The sequence below is a fragment of the Setaria italica genome, chromosome V (genome assembly GCF_000263155.2).
Source record: "Setaria italica strain Yugu1 chromosome V, Setaria_italica_v2.0, whole genome shotgun sequence".
Taxonomy (NCBI): Eukaryota; Viridiplantae; Streptophyta; class Magnoliopsida; order Poales; family Poaceae; genus Setaria; species Setaria italica.
Window position 1 is genome coordinate 9,433,322 of NC_028454.1, and position 22,113 is coordinate 9,455,434.

The following is a 22,113-nucleotide window of genomic DNA, read 5'->3' on the forward strand; positions in this document are numbered from 1 at the left end:
CCAATAAGCGGCGCCCCGCGGGCGAACCTTTTCTTGCCCGATCGAGCTCTGGGACTGGGGACTCCGTGGATCAGACCAGGCCGGCCGAGCGTCACGCCAACGCAATCCGCTCTCGCAAGTATCATTTGTGTCAACAGGGACACGGCCACACGGGGATCCGGGCAATGAACTCGCAATTCGCAAAGACCCGAAAGAAGAGAGACAGATGCGGAAGTCATCGCCTCTGCGGCTTTGCAGCTCCCGGCACGCCTACGGCCTACGGGCCTACTTGCACTCAAATGGGGTGGAAATGGATTAGTGCAGCGAGGTGAGATCAGTCGCTCGCGCACGTTAGCCTAATAGCCGAGATTTGATAAGCTCTACTAGTACGCTCCTAGACGTATCTGACCACATGGTACACAACAGTACACGCACGCACGAAACTAGTCTTGGGCCTTGTTTAGTTGGGGAATTTGGGAGGTACCAAATTACTGTTACAGCACTGTAGCACACTGTAGCGTTTCGTTTGTATTTGTGAATTATTGTCCAAATATTGACTAATTAGGCTCAAAAGATTCGTCTCGCAAAGTACAACAAAACTGTGCAATTAGTTTTAAATTTCATCTACATTTAGTACTCCATGCATGTACCGCAAGTTTGATGTGATGGGGAATCTTCTTTTTGCATAGTGTCAAAATTGGAAGTTGGGAGTAACTAAACATGGCCTTGGAAAAATAGTGAAGGGAATGATCACACGAATTTGGCCTTTGAGAGTCTGAGACCGGTGCTCCAATCCCTCCGACGGAAAGTCGGTGAACGATCAAAAGATTCCGGCAGCAAGCCTGATGCACAAAAACCGTGTCAAAAAACCAGGCTGAACAAATACCTTTCTACGTTTTTGGTTCCTCCACCATACAGTACAAATTCACAAGGGAGTTCGCTACAAGTCCTCACTCACATCATGAGCAGCCAGCCAACATTGACCGTCGGTTTCCGGGCACTTGCGAGGAACATCTTTTCGTCCGCATCAGGTTACGCTGCCGTTTAATCCTGTGCCAACCACCTCAGTATACGAGGAGACCTGATTTTATTCGCTTCCACACCGTTGCTGACACGAGAAGAACCGTCGTCACAGCCGTGTAGAACCTTTTTCTTTTCCTAGCTGTGTACAAATTTTACAACCGGGCTTTCGCTAATGCGGCCGGCTTGAAGCTCGCGACCCCGGTGATCTCCCTGCCGGTCACCAGGCTGTTGATGTCGTACGTGCCTTCGTACGAGTAAATGGGCTCCAGGTCGCAGAACGCCTGTGGAGATCGCGACAGTTAATACAATTTACAAAAGAAAAAGGGTGATAAAATTAAAGGTGTCCTACGAAATGGTTGAGGTGTAAACCACTAGAACAACAAACCAACTAGCCATGAGCACATTTCAGTATATCAATCAGGTCCCTGTAGTCTGTACCTTGGCCACAAGGAAATCAGCCAAAATCCCGTTTCCACCTAGCAGCTCTCGGCCGAGGGAAACCACCTCGCGGGCCGTTCTGGAGTTCCAAGCCTAACAGTGACATCCAGGAAGGAAGGAAGGAAGGAAATTGTTAGCCTCTGATAATTCAAAGCAGAGGCATAGTTCGAGAACAAGCATATTTGGCAGCTAGGGATCGGGTCACGAACCTTTCCTAGGCTAGCGTGGCCTGGCGTCATTTTCCCCGACTCGTAAAGCTTGCATAGGCGCCAGCCAACAAGAAGCATGGATTGGATGTTACCGAGCATCCGGACAAGTTTCTCTTGGATCAGCTGAAAAGCTGTCAGGGGAACTCCAAACTGCTTCCTTTCTTTCAGGTATCTGGTTCAATTTTGACGAAATTGTAAAGTAATTGCTAATGGCAAAAGAAGTGTAAAATGGTATAGTGGTCCGTACCGATGGCACATATCGAAGACCCCCATTGATATGCCGATTGGTTGCCATGCCACCATGATACGCGAAATAGCGAGGACCTGTTTTGTGTTGTAAAAGTAGGTAAGCGGACTGGATTACATCACCTGACAGCATAGCAATTTAGCATAACAGAAGCAGAATAAGAAAAATGTGATCAGTACCTTGCTTATATCCTGAAATGAATTGACACCTGGCAATCGGTCCTCCTCAGGGACGAACACTTTATTAAAAACTATATCACCGTTCTGAACCATCCTAAGACCAATTTTGTTCTCAATCTTTGTAGCTTTCAAACCAGGAGCTCCTTTCCTCACAATAAACCTAGAGGCAATCAAACAGACTGTGACTAGACAACAAGATAATTAAAATGAAAAAGAGCAGCACAAAAAAACACCAATTAGATAAAAAAAATACTAGTTTATTCATGCTCAGTTTCATGCTTCAAAGGAAAGTTCATCAGTGGTTCAAGACATGATGATTTACCCATTTAATTGTTTTGTATCTGCATTCCTAGCTAATACCACGAGCACATCTGCAAAGGTACTGTTGCCTATCCAGCGCTTTTGACCATCTATGTGCCATCCACCAGGTACCTGTTCCACATGACACCAAGATTTAAGCTGCATGCTACTTCTGGCTGATAAAAAAATATCCAAATTATCCAGAAATATCCAAAAAAGGGCTTCCAAAGCTTAACCTTGGTCGCTGTAGTTTTCAAGGAGCTTGCATCACTTCCGTAGTTTGGTTCTGTCAATGCCTACAGAAAAGAAAACCTTTTCAGAAGGAGACTCCATCATTTAGACATTTTTATGCCTAAAGAATACTGCAACTTACCCAACAGCCAACAGTAGTAAGTTGAGCAAGGGATGGCAAGTACTTATGCTTCTGAGCCTCAGATCCACAAAGAGCTGTTCAGACATAACAGAGAGGGAATGGTTCAGCTCTAGCAAAATTGATCTTGGTGTTTGGTAGAACTTAACACAAGAAAGTTTCAATTAAAAGAAATGCAGATCTTGAACCTATTGTCACCATCGCAAGAGAGGAGTGCACCAGTATAAATGTGGAACAGCTTGCATCTACCCGTGCGATTTCTGCCATAGTAACAGCACTAGCTGTAATTGAAAGTCCTGGGCACCCATAACCCTGCAGTAATCCACAGATTCACATTGAACTTAAGACATGGAGCATTAAAGCATTGTAAAAACACAAGAAACGTGCACAATCATGTAAATGCATACGATTCAGTATTCCACCATAGAGAGGGGAAAGTACACAGATATGAAGGCAAAACAGTTTATATTAAGTGATCGTAAATGGTAAAAAGGCTTCAATTTACAACATTAAGCTCAAGAAAAGGGACTCTTCAAAAAATTAACCAACTTTTCTTAAGGGAAGTACTGAGGCAAACCCTCAACATAATAGCTCCATTTCAATTTAATAGCAAAAAGACATGGTTTGTGAGATATATGCTAAACTTAAAGTGACTCTAGCCCACAGATTCAAATAAAAAATTACCATATTGGGAACGTAAATTGACGAATAAAAAGGCAACTACATTGTAGAGAGATTATTACCTTTATTGTACCTCCAGCAACGCCAAGGCTTGCAAGTTTAGGAATGGCATTAAATGGAAACTCTGCCTTCTCCCAGTACTGCAGTAGCAAATCAACAAAAAAAAAACTGTGTTATCATATAGAAAATGTTGCTACAGGACATTAGATAGTCGATCCAAACCATAATAAGAAAGTGATTTACGGATAAGTAGACTGCAATGCTATCTAACAAGGTATTGTAGAAATGAAGGCATGTTTGGTAATGATTTGTGTGATAAGCAAGCAGTTGCAGACAGTAGTTTAGTCTGAGATGGGGTAATCATGTACACGGACAGATGGACTAGTTAATAATTTAACATACCACTGCCATAATGGGCGCAATTTCTTTCTCCATAATACTCCTGACCTTCTTCCTGATAGAGCGTTCTTCACTGGTTAGCAAATCATCCAACTGGTAGTAGTCCGATACTGCAAATGAGGATGTCCATACTTATAAGCCAATAATGCAGTATACTCAAACTCTTTGTAATTGGAAAAGCATCAAAATTAGCATCCCCCACATGCTTTGGGAATTAGGATCATATATCTAGGTTCACACCCCCCATATAGAAAGGGTGAGTAATCTAAGGCCTACCCAGAAATGGTCACGGTGCCGCTACTAACAATTAAAGCAAAACAGGTTGGAAAGCAGGACATGATTATACAGTTGTGGCTGCTCATTCAAGCAATGAAAGCAACCCATCCAAGAACAAGCCTACCCAAAACACCAAATATCTATTTGCACCATGTGTCCATGTCAACTGCTCAACTTGATGCTTCTGCAATTCCGCTCCCATAAGTCGTAGGAAGCTGCAGGATTACAGGAGAGCAACTGCACTTCCATTTGAGCTGGCCTAAAATCAAACTCTAGAAGCTTAAAACCGTTGAACAAAAGTTCAGCAGCAGTGCCATTTAATTTGAAAGGAAGCTGCATAGTATGCTGGTTCCAATGGGGGCCTTCAATAATTAAAGAAAGCAGTTGGAACTGCAAATCTGCAATAAATCCACCACACACAGACACAGTACCAGTCAATACAATGGCCAGACAATTGAACACTTAGCCAATTATACTAGTACGATCTTATCATCCAAATTGGTACTATAAAAGAGGATATGTTTTTCCATCTCACAATTCTAGCAATCTCGAACCAAAATAGTTGGAGAAAACTGTTCCTGCAATACAGGATCCAAAACTTAGCAGGTAACCACCTCGGCAATCCTAGCAGAAACAATTTTCATCCAACTATGTACGCCACTCTCAATCACAGCCAAAGATCACGATCCCCTCATTCCTTATCCCAGCAAAATTTAGCAACAAAAAAAAAAGGTTCTCACCGGAGGGCGGGAAAACGGAGGCCGGCGTCGCCTGCGGGAACGCGAGGGTGATGTCCATCGCCGGGAGCCCGACCTTGGCGCCGTCCTCCTCTCGCCCATCGCCGCGAGCAACTGCGCTCAAGAGACCAACCAATCATGCAACCGAATGCCCCAGGCTCGCGGGATCACTCACGCAACTCCGCACCAAATCGAGCCGTTCCGCAGCGCAGAAGAGAACCCACCTCGCTTCCCCGCCATCCCACCGGCACGGACGAAGGATCAGCGGTGCTCTGCGCGAGGGTTTTGGGATTTCGGCGGAAGGAAGCGAGAGAGGCGGGAGAGGGAGTGGCGAGGTGAGGAAGAAGAGTGGGACACTGCGCTCTCGGCTTTTTGGAGCTTTTCTTCCGTGTGTAGGAGTAGGGGAGTACGGCACGGCGAGCCCGGCCCCACACGTCAGTGGGAGGGCTGATGAGTCGTGCCGATATGGCACACGGCACAACACTGGGTGGTGTACCGCAAACACGACTTGCACTAACAAGTGACACGAGTTTAAAAGGAGTATTCTCTTGAGCCTCCAGAACCCTGTTGCATCCGCCAAGTCTATCCATTCGTTCAAATCTACGACTAGTTTGAATTTTCCGTTTGGTTTCTTGCCGCACGTTCCTGCACACCGTCCACATTTAGAAGCAAGTCCCAATAATCTTAATTACTATAAGACTTATGTATGCATCATCTATGCTTATTGAATTTTCTCTAATTTGTATTGCGCGCACTACCATTCACCACATCCACTATTTTATTTTCACATTTCACATTGATAACCCGCAATTTCGGCCGGTGACATCTCATATAGGTAATGTTTACAAGAATTTTGATCGAGATGTGTTTTTACAAACAATATTTACACCGAATTTAATGGTTATTACTTAAGGGTATCACATTGCTAAGAGACAGAGGGAGGTGGTGGCTAGTTGGATTTTAGGCGTAAGGAAAATTACACAATCTCAAGTAACTATTGAGAATGAGAAAACTTCCCACGCTCAAAACTAGAGCATGCATGAGTGTTTCCCTTGAGCATATATAGCAACCCTAAATTCGCTCTCATCCACTCATATAGAACACTTATTCTTAGACAACCACCTCCTATAAATCCACAGTTCATCTACCTTGCGCCAAGCAAGAAAAACACTTTTGTACACCTCTGCACATTAGTTCATCTATCATCCATCCATGGAGAAGGTGAACACGCGGCTGGTCGTGGTGCTGTTACTGGGCGTGCTGCTGGCAGGGCAGGCGGCCGGCGCCGCGGAAGAAGCGTCGTCGCCGTCGCCGCAGTTGGGCGCAAGCAAGGCTGACTGCGAGGTCTCCGGCACCTGCGAGATGAAGGCGACGCTCGGCGCCGCCGACCCCACCCGCCCCGGGGCGGTTGCCAACACGTACACCCGCGGCTGCAGCGCGATCAACCAGTGCCGCGGCTGATATCGCCGTCGCCTGCCAACGCCGTGCACGTATTGCCGCCGCTCCGTCGTCCATGCATGCGAACGAAGCTGACTGCTGGTGGTTGTTTCCTATGTGTCTCGATTTGTATGTTATGAACATATTACTACATCGTGCTATGAATATACTTTGTGATGATGTACATGTACAGGTGTACCACCATCTAATTTAGTGTATTAAGGATCGGACTTAATAAAGGTCGGGCTATATCAATATATGATTTTGAGTTATAATGAGATAGAGTTGAGTTGGATTGTGAAGTCCATTACCTCCCCTATCTACATGTGCGTCCGATTTTTCTCTTGACCAGAGACATCATTTTCTTTCCCAATTGAAGACAGTATATATACACGCACTCCATGTCTGCCCTGTAATGTTTGAACGGTAGAAAGGAAGAACAACTGACGACATCTTTTCTTTTAGTAGTTATCCAAAGGCATGCTTGAATTTTTCTTCTTGATTCCATCGAATTGACCGGATGATTGCATGCTCGCACTAGAATCCACGTTTAGTACCGGTTGGGAACCCAATCCACGTTTAGTACCGGTTGGGAACCCCTTTAGTACTGGTTTCACAACCGGTACTCGTAGTTCGGTACTAAAAGGGACCTTTAGTACTGATTGAAATAACCGGTACTACAGGGCTATTAAAAACTAAAAAAATGAAATCCCCCCATTGCCCCCCGCCGCCCTCTTCCGCCCGCCTGCCGCCCTCCTCCGCCCGCCTGCCGCCCTCTCGCCACCCTCCGCCGCCTGTCGCTGCCTCCGCCCTCCTCCCGCCGCTCCCGCCCGCCCGCCGCCCTCCGCTTGCCTACCACCCCCGCCCGCCCGCCCGCCTACCGCCGCTCTGCCACCCCCACCCGCCTGCCGCTCTCGCCGCCCGCCATCGCCATCACCGCCTCACCTCGTCCCGCCGCTGCTCCTCACTGCCGGTGATGGGCGAACGGAGGGGGAAGGGGAGGCAAAGTGCCGAGAGAGAGAGAGAGAGAGAGAGAGAGCACGCTTTTGCTGCGGACGGAGAGAGGAAGAAAGGAGAGAGGATAAGGGCCTGTTGCCTTGCTTTAATTTCTCTGGGATGGTGGCGGGCGGACGGATGCGCTTTAGTACTGGGTGGGAGCTCCACCTAGTATTAAAGAGCGTACCGGTTGGAGGCTCCACCATGTACTAAAGGGCGTCACAAGAGGCTCCTCAAGGGCTATCCGTTAGGCCCGGTACTAATGTGGTACCGGACCAAAATGCAACTGACACTAAGACCGTGGACGAAAGGTCCATTCCCTAGTAGTATTGTGGAACAAAATTTTGACAAACTCCAGCAACTAAGCACTAGACTTGACGACGTGGTCGAAGTTGGCCCGCATTCCTTCAGACATTTGTTAACTTCACGGTTTAGCTATATTTTTAATTGAAGGAATGTATTTATTTGGGCGTACGTGAGCCATGAATTTAAACATCAAGTTTCATATAAGTCAGGGGAGGAAATGTTACCATTGCTAATTTTATATTTGTTTTGAAACCTTTTCATTAATCCTCGTGAGATGTACTATAAATAAATAAATTGTAAAAATTCTCATGAAAAATATGCTACTCAACTCTGTAATTATCATTGATAATAATAGCAATTAGATATTTTAAACATGTAAAAATTTACCCGCCACCACTATTATAAAAAATAACTACCTAAATCTGTTTATATCTAAATTATCCATGTCTGCCATTTCGAAAATAATACGAAGTACTCCTACTCTTTATCTAAATAACTCACTTATGCTATTATGAAAAATAATCTAAATAACTCTATAAATTTACATCTAAATTGTTCGCCTATGCCATTATTTAAAAAAATATAAAGTAACCTCTAAATTTATATCGGAATTACTTACTCTGTTATTATAAAGATAACCCATATATTTAATTTTATGGTCAGGGCTAATAAAAAAGCATGATTTCTTTTGAACCAAAATGTCCAAGCCAGCCTATTTACTTTATCATTGTAAAGTTGCACTGGGATCAAGCTACCGCAATTTTTTATGTGAAAGTAAATGATATTATTATTTTAGGACAAGCTTGGTCGGCCCAACTTTTTTGGACACTAAGGCCAAGTACATTGGTGTCGTCTAATAGGCGGTCTCATGCATTGACACTAATCTTGAGACGATTCAACAGGTAACCTATACAATGGGTTGTCCTATAAGTTGTCTGGTAGTGGTATATAATTCCTTAATTTGTGCATAAGAAAAATAAAATATTATGAGTTGCATGGCAACAATAACTCGTACAATGGTTGTTAAGTTATCTCGTAGTCCTACAATTTAGCTCATGAGGTGGTTGTTTCGCGAAGCAACGACCTCTTTCTCTCTCCTCGCTCTCTGTCCTCCACATCATCAAAAATCCTATGTGGCACTGCATGAGACGACCTATGAGACCGCCGACGTGTAGCAATGTACTTGCCCTAAGGGCGTGCTTGGTTTCACCTGCAAAGCTTGTCTTGCACCAAAGAAAAGGGTTGTTTGGTTTTCTTGCCGGATTGTCTCGAGGACTGCTCGATTTGCTTGCTGAATCAACTTAGCCAAAACAGCTCTCCACCAAAAGCAAGACAAAGCTTGCTTGTCAAAGCAAAGCTAGGCAATGCTCTCCCAGCTACCAAGCTGACCCTAAAATTAGCCCCACTCCCAATTGTAACACCAGTGTTATTAAAAGTCTAAGAAGATCCTTAAGATGTTAAAATAGAATTTGGATTAAAAATAAGTATTATGGGCCAAGTTCAAATTTGAGTCAAATTTGAAAAAATTTCAAATTAAAGATTCAAATTTAGAAAAATTTGACAAAAATGTGGAATCAAGAGTTGAAGGTATTTAGAAGTCAAAGGAATCAAGTTATGGATCAAATTCAATTTATAGGCATCTGAAATGCATAGTCAAAATTGTTGACTTGGGATACTATTCACAATCTGAAAAATTTCCAAGTCTGAAACAGAGATAAGTGCCCAACTTTGAGATCAATTTTTGAAGGAGTTTATATGAGAGCTTTCGATCTTTTTGGACAGCAATTGGACTTGAATATCCAGTGAACAATTTGAGTAAGTTGTTGAGCAGAGAATTCAAAGGATTCAAATTCTTAAGAAGGTCCAAAGTTTGAAAGTTGTACTGTCATTGAGTTGACTAACGAACCGAATGGCACTTGCCATTTCGGCTCTGAAAACCAATGATAAATAACCAGCTTTGGCTCAAAGTTTTGAAGGATTCTACATGTAGATGTTGGACAAAAACATGCAAAATGGGGTTTATAACATATGGTTAACAATTGACAGTAGCCTTTGGCCAAGGAAAGGTTGGTTAGATATTTAAATTGGAGCTTAAAGATGGAACACAATTGCTGTTTGAAAGTTGTTTGACGAAACTGAATGGCGTGTTCAATGGAACACTGACTGACAGTATATGGGTTTATTTTGGGGGCTTCAATTTGAGTGATGGAGTGATCCAGAGACCCAGCTACAAATCTATTGAATGAAGTCTAGAGAATCCTCTACAAGTTTGATTAAAGGAGATTGTAGAGTTTGAATTGGAAATTTGGCGCAAGTTTAGTTTAAATTTTGGGCGGAACTGAAGCAGGGAGGGAGAAGCAGAGGGAAGGCACTGCCACGCGGCTGCTTGCCGCTGATGGCCAGAGGCGGTTTTGCCGTGCCACGCATCGGCGCATGCGTGCGGGGTGAAGCAAACACGCAAGCAAGAGGTGGCCATTGTGGAGGCGGTGAAAAATTTGTATAATTACCGCTCCCACCGGTAGAGTCTATCCTTTTCACTGTGCCGCTCAGCTTTTCACCGTGCCTCGGTCGCCGGTGATTTCCGCCGTTGTCCCACCACCGCTGGCCGTTTCCCTCCACCAGAACCATCACCTTGACATCCTAAATTGATCCCACCAGTCACCATCCAGTCCCTTCCACCTCAACACCTTTCCGCCACCGTCTTCCTCAAGTTCGGCCGCCCTCTATTTTTGGTAAGGCTGCCGTCGTGGAGCTCTATGCTGCCGGGGTTTTGGTCGCTGTCTGAGTGTTAGGATGTGTCACGCATGAGCTGTAGATGGTTTAGGTCCGTCTTGTTGGCCTGGAGCACAGCCGGGTTGGCTGGAGCTCTTGCGCCACTGTGCGCGCGCCTCCGCCATGGCCACCGCAGTCGAGCTCTTGGCTCTGGCTGCGGGGAGCTCTGGTTTGGGAGAGCGCCGGGTGTTTTAGGTCGAGGTGAAGCTCTGGAGCTAGCTTGTGGGCAGACAGTCGCCGCGTTGAGCCGTTCACCGTCGGGAACCCTAGCACCGCCCGCTCCGCTGTTCACCACCAATGCTAGCCAACCCACCCCAACAACACCCCCGGTAGGTGCGCGTAGTCGAGGCGAGTAATGCAGTGTAGTCATCATCGTTTGAGACCTCACCGGTGGCGAGTTCTCGCCTTTACCCGCTGGTGTACCCGCGGTTTGGGCTGGGTACACTGTGTGTTGGGTTGGGCTCGTGTGTCAGCGTAATGGGTAGGGCAGGGGTGAGTGAGAAAGGTTTTCCGGGGGGGTTTCGGGAGAAATGTTGATTTAGAATTTTAGAAACTAGATTTAAATTTTGTTTTCATATTTAATTCATTATAATTTGTAGAAATGTCCAAAATTAGTGAAACCAACTTTATTAGGTGTATTTTATTTTCCTTTATGCATTAAAATTTATTAAACCCTAGGAAAAGATAATAAAAATTTGGTATTTTTTAGTGCCTTTATTTAAGGTATGTAAATAAATACTTAACCTTTATAAAATGTATAAAATTTTGAATAATGTTTTATTATTCACAAATGTTATTAATCCGTAGGAATTAGGTTTTAAGATTAGAAATTATTTATAATGCTTTTCTAAATAAAAGAAAAGACTTAAGTTAGGTTAGTTAAGAAATTAAATTGTGAGTTAATCTTTTAGGGATAGATTAGTGTTGGCTTGCAACTTAATCTTGAAGATAAGTTGTATAGTTATTGTTTCAAAAAGTTTTGCATATTTTAACTATGGCATACATGATATCGTAGAACCTGAAACTCCTGAAGTGGATTTCTTGGAATTCTGGGAAGAACCTCAGGAATTTGAGGAGGTTATTGAGGTTGTTCCTTGTGTTGAAGGATCTCCCGAAGGAACTAACTTTTTTGTGAACCAAGGCAAGCCCCAGAGCATCTACACCTATTAATTTTAGAAGTTACTATTCATGTATCGAAATTATTGGTTATTTTCTTATTTATGCATTAAGTCTAGGAGTTGATTGAAACCTTACTCTTATGCATAATCCAACCTTATTGGTAGGACATCTTTGCCACCTGTTCAAATAATTGATAACCATCCTATGCTTAGTAATGCTTAGATTCACCTTTGAGTAACTTTGTTGCTCAACCACTTAAGGTTAATATTGCCATACATCTTGATCAAGGAAATGGCTTTGAATTTTGAAGATGTGGATAGAAGCTAGAGATGGTAATTCTGTCCACTAAGATTAATCTGTTTAAGGCTCGTTCGTTGCCTTAACTTTTGATCAAGTGATATTACCTTGTTGCTTACTGCCATTGGGAACCAGCAAACCTAGTAGGTTAGTTGGCTCTCTAATTGGAAATATTTTTACCCGTGCTTGGTGTGTTGGAGAAAGGCAGGGGCGTAGCCTGAAACTCACATGGAGATTTGACCAGACGGAGGGTCCCATGTGGGGGTGCGTCCTTGGGTTCGGGTAATTATATTTTCGATTTTTGGGTACGGCTAATTGAAAGGTTGTTATGTGCAACCCGATCAGTGTGCATGGCTGGTGATTAGGTATCTCCTACAGGATGTAAATCGGTCCGGATCGCCGCAATTCTCAGTTATGAACGCACTTGATCATCGCTTAAGCATCGTAGAGTAAATTAGTTTAATATAATATTTTCCTTAAATTAATATTGTTGTATGATGTGTAGTTCCACTTGATTGAATAAAATATTTTATTTCACATAGGCTGGTTAGGTAAGAACTAATCATGATTAAAATGATAAAACTAAGGTTTCACAATTAGTAAGTTTTTTCGCAAAAATTGTTGAGTTAGCCAATACACTAAAAGCTATCATATTCCTTGAAATGTTATTTTTCAATCTATTTATACTGGTTAGACTGGTCAGTCTTGTTGAGTACCTTCGTGCTCAGGGGATCCCTTGTTGTTGTTTACAGACTTGCAGCAGGGGTCTACTAAAGAGGAAGGCCCGAAGGACTAGGGTATTTTACGGGTCTCATAATACCCTAATATTGAACATAATTATTTAATTACTTTACTTCCTTTAAATTTGAAACTCCTAGAATGGTTTAACTTGCACTCTAAGTTGTTTCAATCTATGGTTCGTAACAATTCGTACCTTCAGTATTTATGTAAAAATATAATATTTGTTGATACTTTTTTCCTTCATGGAAGCGATCCTGATGTATGGCTAAGATTCAAATCATGGATGATTCGAGACGTCCTAGGGACACTCGACGGACTCCCGGACTTAAACTGTTTTAAGTGCGTTTTGAATAATTGTTGTTCTGATAGCGATTAGGCGCACTTAAGCCAGTTTAAATCGGATGGTTCTGCCACACCAATCCTCTTATGAGCTTCGGGCCAACCAGGCCAGCCCTATTTTGCATAGGTTTACGGTATGGCAAGCCTACTTCCTCCTTTCTCCTTAGGGCTGTCTATGGGGCACTCGAGCATTTCTCGATCCCCCTCCTTTCTCCTTAGGGCTGTCTATGGGGCACTCGAGCATTTCTCGATCCCCTGACACCCGAATTTCATAGCCACATGATACAGATCGAACAGCTAGGACGTCGTCTTTGACCTCCGTTCTTCCTCCTGATGCGTCTCTCCTTTTTTTCTGAGCTCGCTGCCTCGCCGCCGCCTAGACGACCCGCTAGTGCTGGCGCGGCACTCCGGCGAGACCCTAGCTCGCCCGCAGCAGCCACCTCCCCGCCCCTCTTGCTCCCGCCTTGCGCCACCTCTGCCGCAACTGTCGTCACCCCTCCCCCCCACCTAGCCCAACCGGCCTTGTCCATCGCCCGAGCCAGCGGGGCCACCGCCACTGGCCTCACCGCCCCCACGCTCGCCACCACCGCCGAGCTGGCCTGCCGGGTCCCCCCTCTAAACCAGGCAATGAAGAGCTCGCCGGAGCCCAGACCCCTAAACTCGAATCCTGAACACTAACTTCGTCGAAGACCACGTCCAAGACAGAGAAGAAGCAGCACTGCCTTGATCGGTGAGAGGGAGGAAGAGCAAAAAATCGAGTGTGAGGAGGCTGGGGAACGCTCGGGTGTATTTTAGCAATCCTCTTCTCCTTTTGCTTTTACGAAATTACAACAAATATCATAAGCTGAACTAATAATATACCTAAACAAAAGGATATTTCTCTATGTTAAGCCCATCGATCTTGTTGCAATTTGTTAACACTGTAATCTGTAAACCAAATTCAGATTCTAAGTACATTATATTAGCTGTGCACCTATAATTAAGTATTTACTCTCTCTAGCTCATAGAAGGAAAACCTAAACTCAGAATTGGACCACGAGCCTGTCCATTCCAAACGAGTAAAACTCCTTCAAAAATAGAAGCCTAGGCGTTTCTCAGACCCTAATTCCGCTCTCGTCCACAAACATTTTAGGCAGCCTGCCCCTACAAAATCTTGGTCTCTCCTACCTCAACAAAGAGTCGCCTTATATTAAGAAGAAAAAAAAGAGAAGCAAGCAATAAAAGAACACCTCTCCATAGATCTTCTCCGTTGTAAGACGAGAGCTCATCAGTATGGAGAAGGTGAACTCGACGGCGAGGCTAGCCGTGGTGGCGGTAACGCTGTGCCTGCTGCTGTTGGCGGGGCCCCAGGAAGCCGAGGCCGCGGAGTGGATCACGTACCCGAGCAAGATGATCAGCTGCAAGGTGCTCGGCAACTGCGAGAAGAACGCCGGCACCCCCGACGCCACCCGCCCGGGGGCCGTGGCCAACCGTTACACCCGCGGCTGTAGCGCCATCGAGAGGTGCCGCGGCTGAGCGGTCGAGATCGATCGAGACGGGCGAGTCCGATCCGCTGGCGATTCTCTCTGCCATCGTCGCGTGCTTCACCGTGGCATTTTGCCGTCCATCCATCCGGTCGGATGCGGACTTGCGTCTTGATTTTGTACATTGTGTTGCACTGCACTGCGCATATGTACGGTACCTCTTGAATCTCTGATGTGGAGTATTAAGTGGATGTGATCTGTATATACACGCGGTGCCTACAATGATTCCTTGACGAAACAGACTGCGTGTTTAAGACTTGCGTTATTAGTTTTGTTGCCAATTTTTCCCTCCATGTCAAAATACGTTTCCGACAGCTTTGAAAAAAGAGATTTACTCCTCCTCACGTGACTGAAATCCATCAGTCACCTAAAATTACACTGAAATTGAATAGGGATAAGAATTTGAGGTTAGGGTTTTGAGGTTACCTTAGTACCCAGATGTAGAGAGAGCTTCGGGGCAGTTTGCCGCCCGGCGGTGGAGGTGGGAGAAACGGCAGTGAAGCGGAGGCGGTGAGGGCGCCGCTAGAGCCGGGTGGCGGGGTACCCCCGATGGGCGGTGGAGGCGACGGGGGAGTCCGGCCAGACGGATTAGCGTTGGGCCATGGCAGAGGGCAACGATGTAGGCGATAGGGCTGCCGGAGCCGGACGGGACGCAGTAGCTGCGGGGGCTGCCAGAGTTTAAGAACAGAAGAAGATGGTCACGCCAGAGTTGAAGATGGGGGCACCGGTGAAAGGCGAGGATTGATCAGGAAGGGATTGGTGGGGGGCGCCGCCCCGACAGGCTGAGCTGGTGCCGGGTGGGCATGTGGTGTGGACCGGAAGGCGGCGGCGTTAGAAGAAAAAGGTAAGGATGAGAATGAATGACACGGGAGGCGTTTGATCGTAATCTAACGGCATAATTGACGGGAAAAAAATCAATCGACTGACTAGGAGACACGTCCTTGAAAAATTAAGGAAACAGTGCAAATACCTTTTTGCCCTTTGTCCAATCGTCCATCTCTCCTGGCCACGCATCGCACTCCTTGCGGCGGCGGGAGCAATGCGCCTCCGTGCAATTTGCCAGGCGGATTCGCGGTCCCTGAAGCCATTGCCGCCACCCCTTTCGAGCTCTTCCCCGCGGCTGCCCCATCTAATCCCTGCCCCACCGCCGCTCCTTCCGATGCCCCCTCCGAGTCCCTCGCCGCCGGCGATCTCATCCCACAGCCAACGGCACCATGGCTCAGCATCCAGATGCCACACCCCGACCCCATCGACGCTCCCACCCTGCCGATCCCACGCCCTGGCGGCGAGCGTTGTGCTCTACCCGTCGAGTACCGCCTTGCGCGTCTCTCCGCCTCGGCCGCACGGACCAGCGCCGCATCGTCGTCGCGGGCATCAACATCGCCAAGATGGTGCAGGCATCGGCGCCAGGGTTCGTGTTCGCCATTCCGAGGTACGATTGTGATCCGTGAATTCTTGAGCACTTGTATGTCTCCGATTGTACACGAGGTAGTGTTCTTGTGAGCTGTATCTTCCGGCCGTATCGTGATGACGACAATACGGAGAGGGTGTGGATGGAGATGATGATCTACTGCTATGATTTGGTGTGTGGAAGTGGTGTTTCACCAATCCTTTCAAAGCAGCTCTAGTGATGGGTCTTGTTCGTGTATCCTTCTGATTTGGTAGTAGGCGGCTAGGTGATGACTGATTAGTATACAATTTAGTTCCTAAATCACCTGGCATATGAAACCTAAATCTTGTTTTACTGAACGAAGAAGCTATTCCTATATACTCTCTGAACTTGCTACGTGTGTATTGATCATGGATATGAACTTGCATCTTATCTGCACTCTCTGAACTTGCTGTTTTAATTCAGAGTATGCACTATGAGCTGTTGGAGCCTTTCTTCTGTAGTGGGCAGGGGAGTAAACTTTTATGCTCACAAATAATGGACTGTATTTTAGATTTCTGTTGAGTTCATGTGTTTCAAATGAACTGCAAATGAACAGTTTGTTAAATTGCATTGTGCCAATCACTGTAAACTTTTCACAATACATTTTCATCTCACAATTTAATTGACACTCATGCAGGGTTGTCCAAGAAGGTGCGCTGAATATTCGAGGACAGAGGAGCAAAAAAAGGAAATCCCTTTGTGCGATCATGCCACCCTTTCCATCGAGCAGAATGATGTTGTCACCAAGAGCATGTTTCAGGTCCCCTTCAGTGAGGCAGGAGACATCACCATCTGCTATATTTCATACTCCACTTGACCAAGGCCAAAGAGTGACGAATGAAATTGATTTAAACTTCGCACCGGAAGACTACAGAGATGATTCAATTGGTCAAGAGAATGGGGATGATCCAGTTGGTCAAGCGAATGGTACTTGTGACGATACACTTGGTCAAGAGAATGGTGGTGGGGATGATCCAGTTGGTCAAGAGGATGGTACTGGGGATGATCCACTTGGTGAGGGGAATGCTCGCAAGAATTTACTAGTGCCTAATGAGAAACGGAGAGCTATATTTGAAGCTTTGTTAGGAAGGGCCAGAAGTGGAAATCTGAAGGGAAGTGAGACAAAAGAAGTATCAGTACAATTCTCAGTACCTATTCGAACAGTGCAACGTATTTGGAAAAAAAGGCAAAGGCTGTCTAGACCAAGGTCTTGGAGTTGATGTTAGCACTCGAAAAAACAGATGTGGCCGTAAGCAGAAAGTGGTGGATGTTTCAAAGCTTCGAGATATTCTGTTGTCAAGCCGTACAACAATAGATGATGTTGCTAAACACTTGGGTGTCAGTAAAGCCAAGGTTCAAAGAATGAAAAATGAAGGTGTGATAAAGCGTGTCTCAAACACGATAAAGCCATACTTGACAGACAACAACAATAAGGATCGTCTAAAGTGGTGCTTATCATGCTTGACCCGAGTGTACCTAACGATCCTGTGTTCAAAGGGTTGTTTGATTATGTCTTTATTAATGAGAAATGGTTTTACATCACAAGGAAGGCATTGCGATATTATATAGTTCCAGGTGAAGAACAACCCACAAGAACGTGCAAGAACAAGAACTACATTCCAAAGATTCAGATTTTGACTGTTCTTGCCCGCCCGAGATTTGATTGTAATGGGAATTGCACCTTTGATGGGAAAATCGGTTGCTTCCCCTTTGTGACACACGAGCCTGCCAAAAGATCCTAAGTGTTAACCGACCCGCTGGGACAATAGAAATGAAACCAATCAAAGATCCTAAGTGTTAACCGACCCGCTGGGATCAACTCAATAAAAAGGGACACTATTCGACAGTTCATGCTTGAAAAGGTTTTGCCAGCTATTCGAGAGAAGTGGCCGCACGAAGATGCCGGCAAGCCCATTTACATACGGCAAGATAATGCAAAGCCACATCTTTCACCTAATGATAGACAATTCTGCGAGGCTGCTCGACAAGACGGGTTTGACATGAGACTCGTATTTCAACCAACAAATTCACCTGATTTCAATATATTGGATCTAGGTTTTTTCAATTCAATCCAGTCAATTCAGTACAAAACCTCTACCAAAACCAAAATATATGTCGCCGGTAGTATGCAGCAGAGGCATTTCTCTTTTTTACCCCTGGTTTAGCACCTGATCCCCTCGGCCTCCTCTGCCGCCGTCCGTGCTCTTCCCTGGCCTCCACCGCCGCCGTCCGTGCCTCTCGCCACTCGCGCGCTGCCCTATCCCTGCCTCCCGCGCGCCGCCTGGAGGCCATAGCCGCCCTCCTCCGGAACCCTCCTCCCCAATCTCCTCGTCTTGAGCGCCGCCACCTCGAGCTCCTCAACCTGTCCGGTGCACGGCGACGCACTCCTCTCCTACCATGCGCTGGAGCTCTCAGCGGGTGCTACCTTTCCGAGCGTCGCGAGAGAGAGGCCACTGGAGAGCCCAAAGAACATCTCGCTCGTCATCCTTCTGTCCCCGCCCGCTTCACTCTAGCTGAGTGGAGGCGTGGAGCATTGAGATCCATCTGGACATGGATTAATTGTATCCTTCTCCTCCTAGCTTCAATTGCATTGCATTTCAGTTCAGTTTTCCCTGGCTCCAGAGTTACTAATGGCCAGATGTATTGACTTCTCACATCTCAGGAAGCAAGAAGCACCCAAGTGGGTTTCCTTTGTGATTTCAGTTACAAACTGCAGTACTCCTTCCTCAAGGGAAAAGCAAACTAACCCCCGTTGTTTCGTTCGCTCCTCATGGTATATTGATGTGAAATAATATTGTGCGATGTCATCAGCTTGAGCCTGACGGCGAGCCTCTTCTCATCGAAGAGCACCAAGTTGATTGTCGGCTGCCTGTTGCTGTATAGTCAGACGAAAATTATCTCCATTGTTGGCAGTAACCATCCTTTGATCAAAGTCCAACAAATGGATGAGCCAACCATGTTCTCGATGGAATCATGGAAGTGTTGTGGCATACTCCACGCCGCCGGGGTCAAGGAGAAGAAATTGCTTCTACGAAGACCTCTGCCAGAGTCGTACGTTCTACGAAGAGCAAGGGGTGCTAGTAGAGACGTGCATTTCTGGCCTCGGCGAGCGTGTTCTTCATGCAGGAGAGTTTTTTTTAGGACCGCAAAACCGGACATATACAGGATGCGAGTAAGGACAGAACCAACAATAGTTTCAGACAACGACAGAGAACTCTTATATATAATTGGGCTCAAAGCTACAGCCACATGTGTTGAAGGAGATGCGCAGCACCAAAATGTTGCAGCCAGAGGGGATATGGTAGCTTCATCCAAGCTTAGCTTGTGTACAAGGGCGATGGCCTCAATGCAGGGACCAAAATTTTGTAGCCTTCGACCATTCCTAACATATGCACATACGCATGGCAACCAAATAGCAAACCTACTAACTAGACTAAGACTACATGTCCATACCGATCGATACACGCACGCTAGCTAGTGACACTACGGTGGTTTGTCAAACGGTTGATGACGCGTTCAGCCGCCGCCGATGCTCTTCTTGGCCTCCTCGAGCTGCTTCTCGTCGGGCTCGACGCGCACCGCCGCGCCCTCCCTCTCGGCGCGGTCGTTGCCGGACTCCGCCGTGCGGCTCAGCCCTCCCTTCTTGCGCCCTTCGGCGAGGCGCTCCTGGGCCTCCAGGGTGGTGCCGCCGCCGCCGCTCTTGATGACGGTCTCGCCCTCCTCGCGGACGCGCCGGTCAAGCTCCGCCCGGACCCGCGGGTCCTGCAGCTCCGCCGCCTTCTCCGCTTGCTGCGACGCCATCTCTGTTACTCTTCGAGCTGGTTGCTGCTGTGTACTGCCCTCAGTCCTCTTGCTCACTGTCGACGCCCGAGCTTGAAACTCTGATTCGCCTCGGCACCTCTACTTATACACAGCTCGATCTTTACCGCGGGAGAGGGTTAACGTGGCGGACATGCCCGCCGCCGGCTGCCGGACGCGTGTTCAGGGTGGATAAGGATTTACCGGGCGGAGAGCACGTAGATGCCTGCGTGTCGCGGTAAATGGGTGTCAAAGCGCATGCATGCATGCATGCGTCTGACGTGGAGGGCACCCGTCAGCTCCCAGCGGGCTCCCCTCTTTCCTACGCCACGTGGAGCCCTATGCGGGCCCGTACTGTTCTTCTGCTGCGTAGACTACAGCGATGGGGATGTGCTGGCTAATCTGGAACCATCGTTGTTGTTCAGACGGCCCTGTCCTTTTATGGGCCGGCCCACTTTATTGGTCACCCAAGTCAACGAAATCATTGCGCTACGAAATTGCTAATATACAGTCACACAAAAATGGTAAAAAGTAGTCTCGAAGAACAGCGAAAGGTGCAGTAAAGTTTTGTGTTGTTGTGCGTCATGTCGAGAATGTCAAAAAGAAAAGTGACTCTACCTAGAACATCCAGAAGGCCGCAGCAGTTTTCCTCGTCACACAACGTCAAAAGATCCAAAGGATCCGAAAAAGATCGTGGATGAGACTATGGGAGATTATATGGTCCCGCTCTTTGAACTTGAGCAACAAAGCTAGGGGCTACAAGATGCCAAACAGGCATGGCTAGATGCAAACCTGAGTTAATATCACCTATAAATGTCTCTGTCAGCTTCAGTTTGGCACAATGTTGCCTCAAATCCCCTTTCGTTCAAAAAAAAATGTTGCCTCAAATCAATAACTATCGTTGAAAAAATTGTGAATATTTAGGGCCATTTGAAAGCAGGTGTTTGAACTTCTGATGAACTCTTGCGCTTCAGATCTTCTTTCTGAAGTCTATAATAATATCAAATGTAGAAGAAAGAACACCTTCCACTCCAAACACATCTAACAAAATAGAACTAAAGTGGCATAACATACAAATTTGACCGTCCAACTGAAAATAATTGGGCGGTCCGAATATATTGTTTTATATATGGAAAAAGTCTTTGCTCTCAGTATAACTAAAGTTAGGAACCCCTAAAGTCCTAAACTATATCATTTGGTTCAATTTTTTCCTCAATACAATTTATCTTTATTTGTACACAAGTGGAATTTTAAGTTCAAATTTTGCAAGATGGTATCAAGAATCAAAAGACATGTTAGAAAAATATATTATAAATTTTTTATTATTATTCTGATAGGTTGGATATTTAATAATAAATTTATCCTTGAGATACAAAACTATATAAAAATAATGATGAAAAATTCATAAAATATATTTTTAATGTAGATTATGATGTCAACTACCACCTGCAAAGTTTCAAATTAAAATTCAACTTGTATACGGAGAAAAAAAAAAGACAATTGCATTATGGGGTAAGTTCAGTGGTGGAGCTAGGATTTGAGAGTTGGGTATTCCCAAGAGAAAATTATTCGTTCAACGATCAAAAATACATAAAGGTCTACAGTACTATGACTTAAAGTACGAATTGTTAAAACTAAGATGTTTCAACTAATTAATCCATCTCAGAAATTATTGCTTGCTAACAAGGTGCGGTGATTTTATATTCCGTGTCTTTGCAGCTCCTCTCACAAATACTTTGAATTAATCTAGTGGCGCTTCTTCATGTATTAGAGCTCTACGATCTATATAAAAATTGAACACATACGTACGTATTTTGCTAAATAACAGCATGGGTTGTTCAAAGAACTAGAATTGAAATTTTGCGCAACATGAGGTGTGCAAATTGCTCAACGGTCAACACACTTCCGGATTCCTGCTCGCTGGTCGCTCCTGCCTCCTCCTACGGTGCTACCGTGCTAGGAGCATGCTTGGAGCTTGCTCTCTCATGTGAGCTCCTCTCTGGGCTCCAGCTTTGAGCTTTGCATCGGGCGTGCTTGCGCCGGCTCACAAGTCTTGCCTGCTCACTGAAGCCATACCACCTTGAGGATTCAGGGGTTGGGATAAAAACTGAGGGTCCGAAGGGAGGAGAGAACACGAAGATGGCTAGACAGAGCGTGCAACGGGACTGGGGATCGACTTGCAGTCGAGATCAGCCAAGCGTGGACGCGTGGTAGGCATCGACCAACGTAGGCGTAACGTGCGTGTTTTGCATCAGCTTTGTGGGCTCGATAGACTGACCATAAAACGAAATAACTGGACCAGCTACGACCTACGAGTAAAATTAGGTATACATACTTATATAGTCAGTTTTTTTCTCCAACGTTGGGTATTCCCGGGAATACTCAGGAATCAAGATGAACCAAATAGCATAGTTTAGAGATAAATTGAATCAAAACATAATTTAGAAGTTATCTGGACTTTCACTATACTTCAAAGGAGTAATTTGAACTTTTTCCTTGTTATATTCGGGTGATA

The 22,113-nt window shown here is 45.7% G+C and overlaps 4 protein-coding genes across 4 annotated transcripts; 2 read left to right on the forward strand and 2 right to left on the reverse strand.

Moving 5' to 3' along the window:
• Positions 1-762: 762 nt before the first annotated feature.
• Positions 763-5,219, reverse strand: LOC101773265 (acyl-coenzyme A oxidase 4, peroxisomal). The gene is made up of 13 exons (XM_004968217.3): positions 5,063-5,219; positions 4,842-4,952; positions 3,829-3,935; positions 3,489-3,566; positions 2,934-3,057; positions 2,749-2,822; positions 2,612-2,671; positions 2,398-2,507; positions 2,076-2,235; positions 1,897-1,973; positions 1,650-1,821; positions 1,441-1,533; positions 763-1,283 (listed from the first exon to the last, which is right to left on the reverse strand). Exons 1-13 carry the CDS (start codon positions 5,076-5,078, stop codon positions 1,155-1,157), a joined length of 1,311 nt encoding a protein of 436 aa, XP_004968274.1. The 5' UTR covers positions 5,079-5,219; the 3' UTR covers positions 763-1,154.
• An 8,728-nt stretch (positions 5,220-13,947) lies between these two features.
• Positions 13,948-14,596, forward strand: LOC101773673. Its single transcript, XM_004968218.2, has one exon. The coding sequence runs from the start codon at positions 14,118-14,120 to the stop codon at positions 14,358-14,360; it is 243 nt and encodes an 80-aa protein (XP_004968275.1). The 5' UTR covers positions 13,948-14,117; the 3' UTR covers positions 14,361-14,596.
• A 770-nt stretch (positions 14,597-15,366) lies between these two features.
• Positions 15,367-17,646, forward strand: LOC101774081. The gene is made up of 2 exons (XM_004968219.4): positions 15,367-15,800; positions 16,438-17,646. Exons 1-2 carry the CDS (start codon positions 15,583-15,585, stop codon positions 17,018-17,020), a joined length of 801 nt encoding a protein of 266 aa, XP_004968276.1. The 5' UTR covers positions 15,367-15,582; the 3' UTR covers positions 17,021-17,646.
• A 1,376-nt stretch (positions 17,647-19,022) lies between these two features.
• Positions 19,023-19,657, reverse strand: LOC101772587 (late embryogenesis abundant protein EMB564). Its single transcript, XM_004971633.2, has one exon. The coding sequence runs from the start codon at positions 19,599-19,601 to the stop codon at positions 19,317-19,319; it is 285 nt and encodes a 94-aa protein (XP_004971690.1). The 5' UTR covers positions 19,602-19,657; the 3' UTR covers positions 19,023-19,316.
• Positions 19,658-22,113: the final 2,456 nt, after the last annotated feature.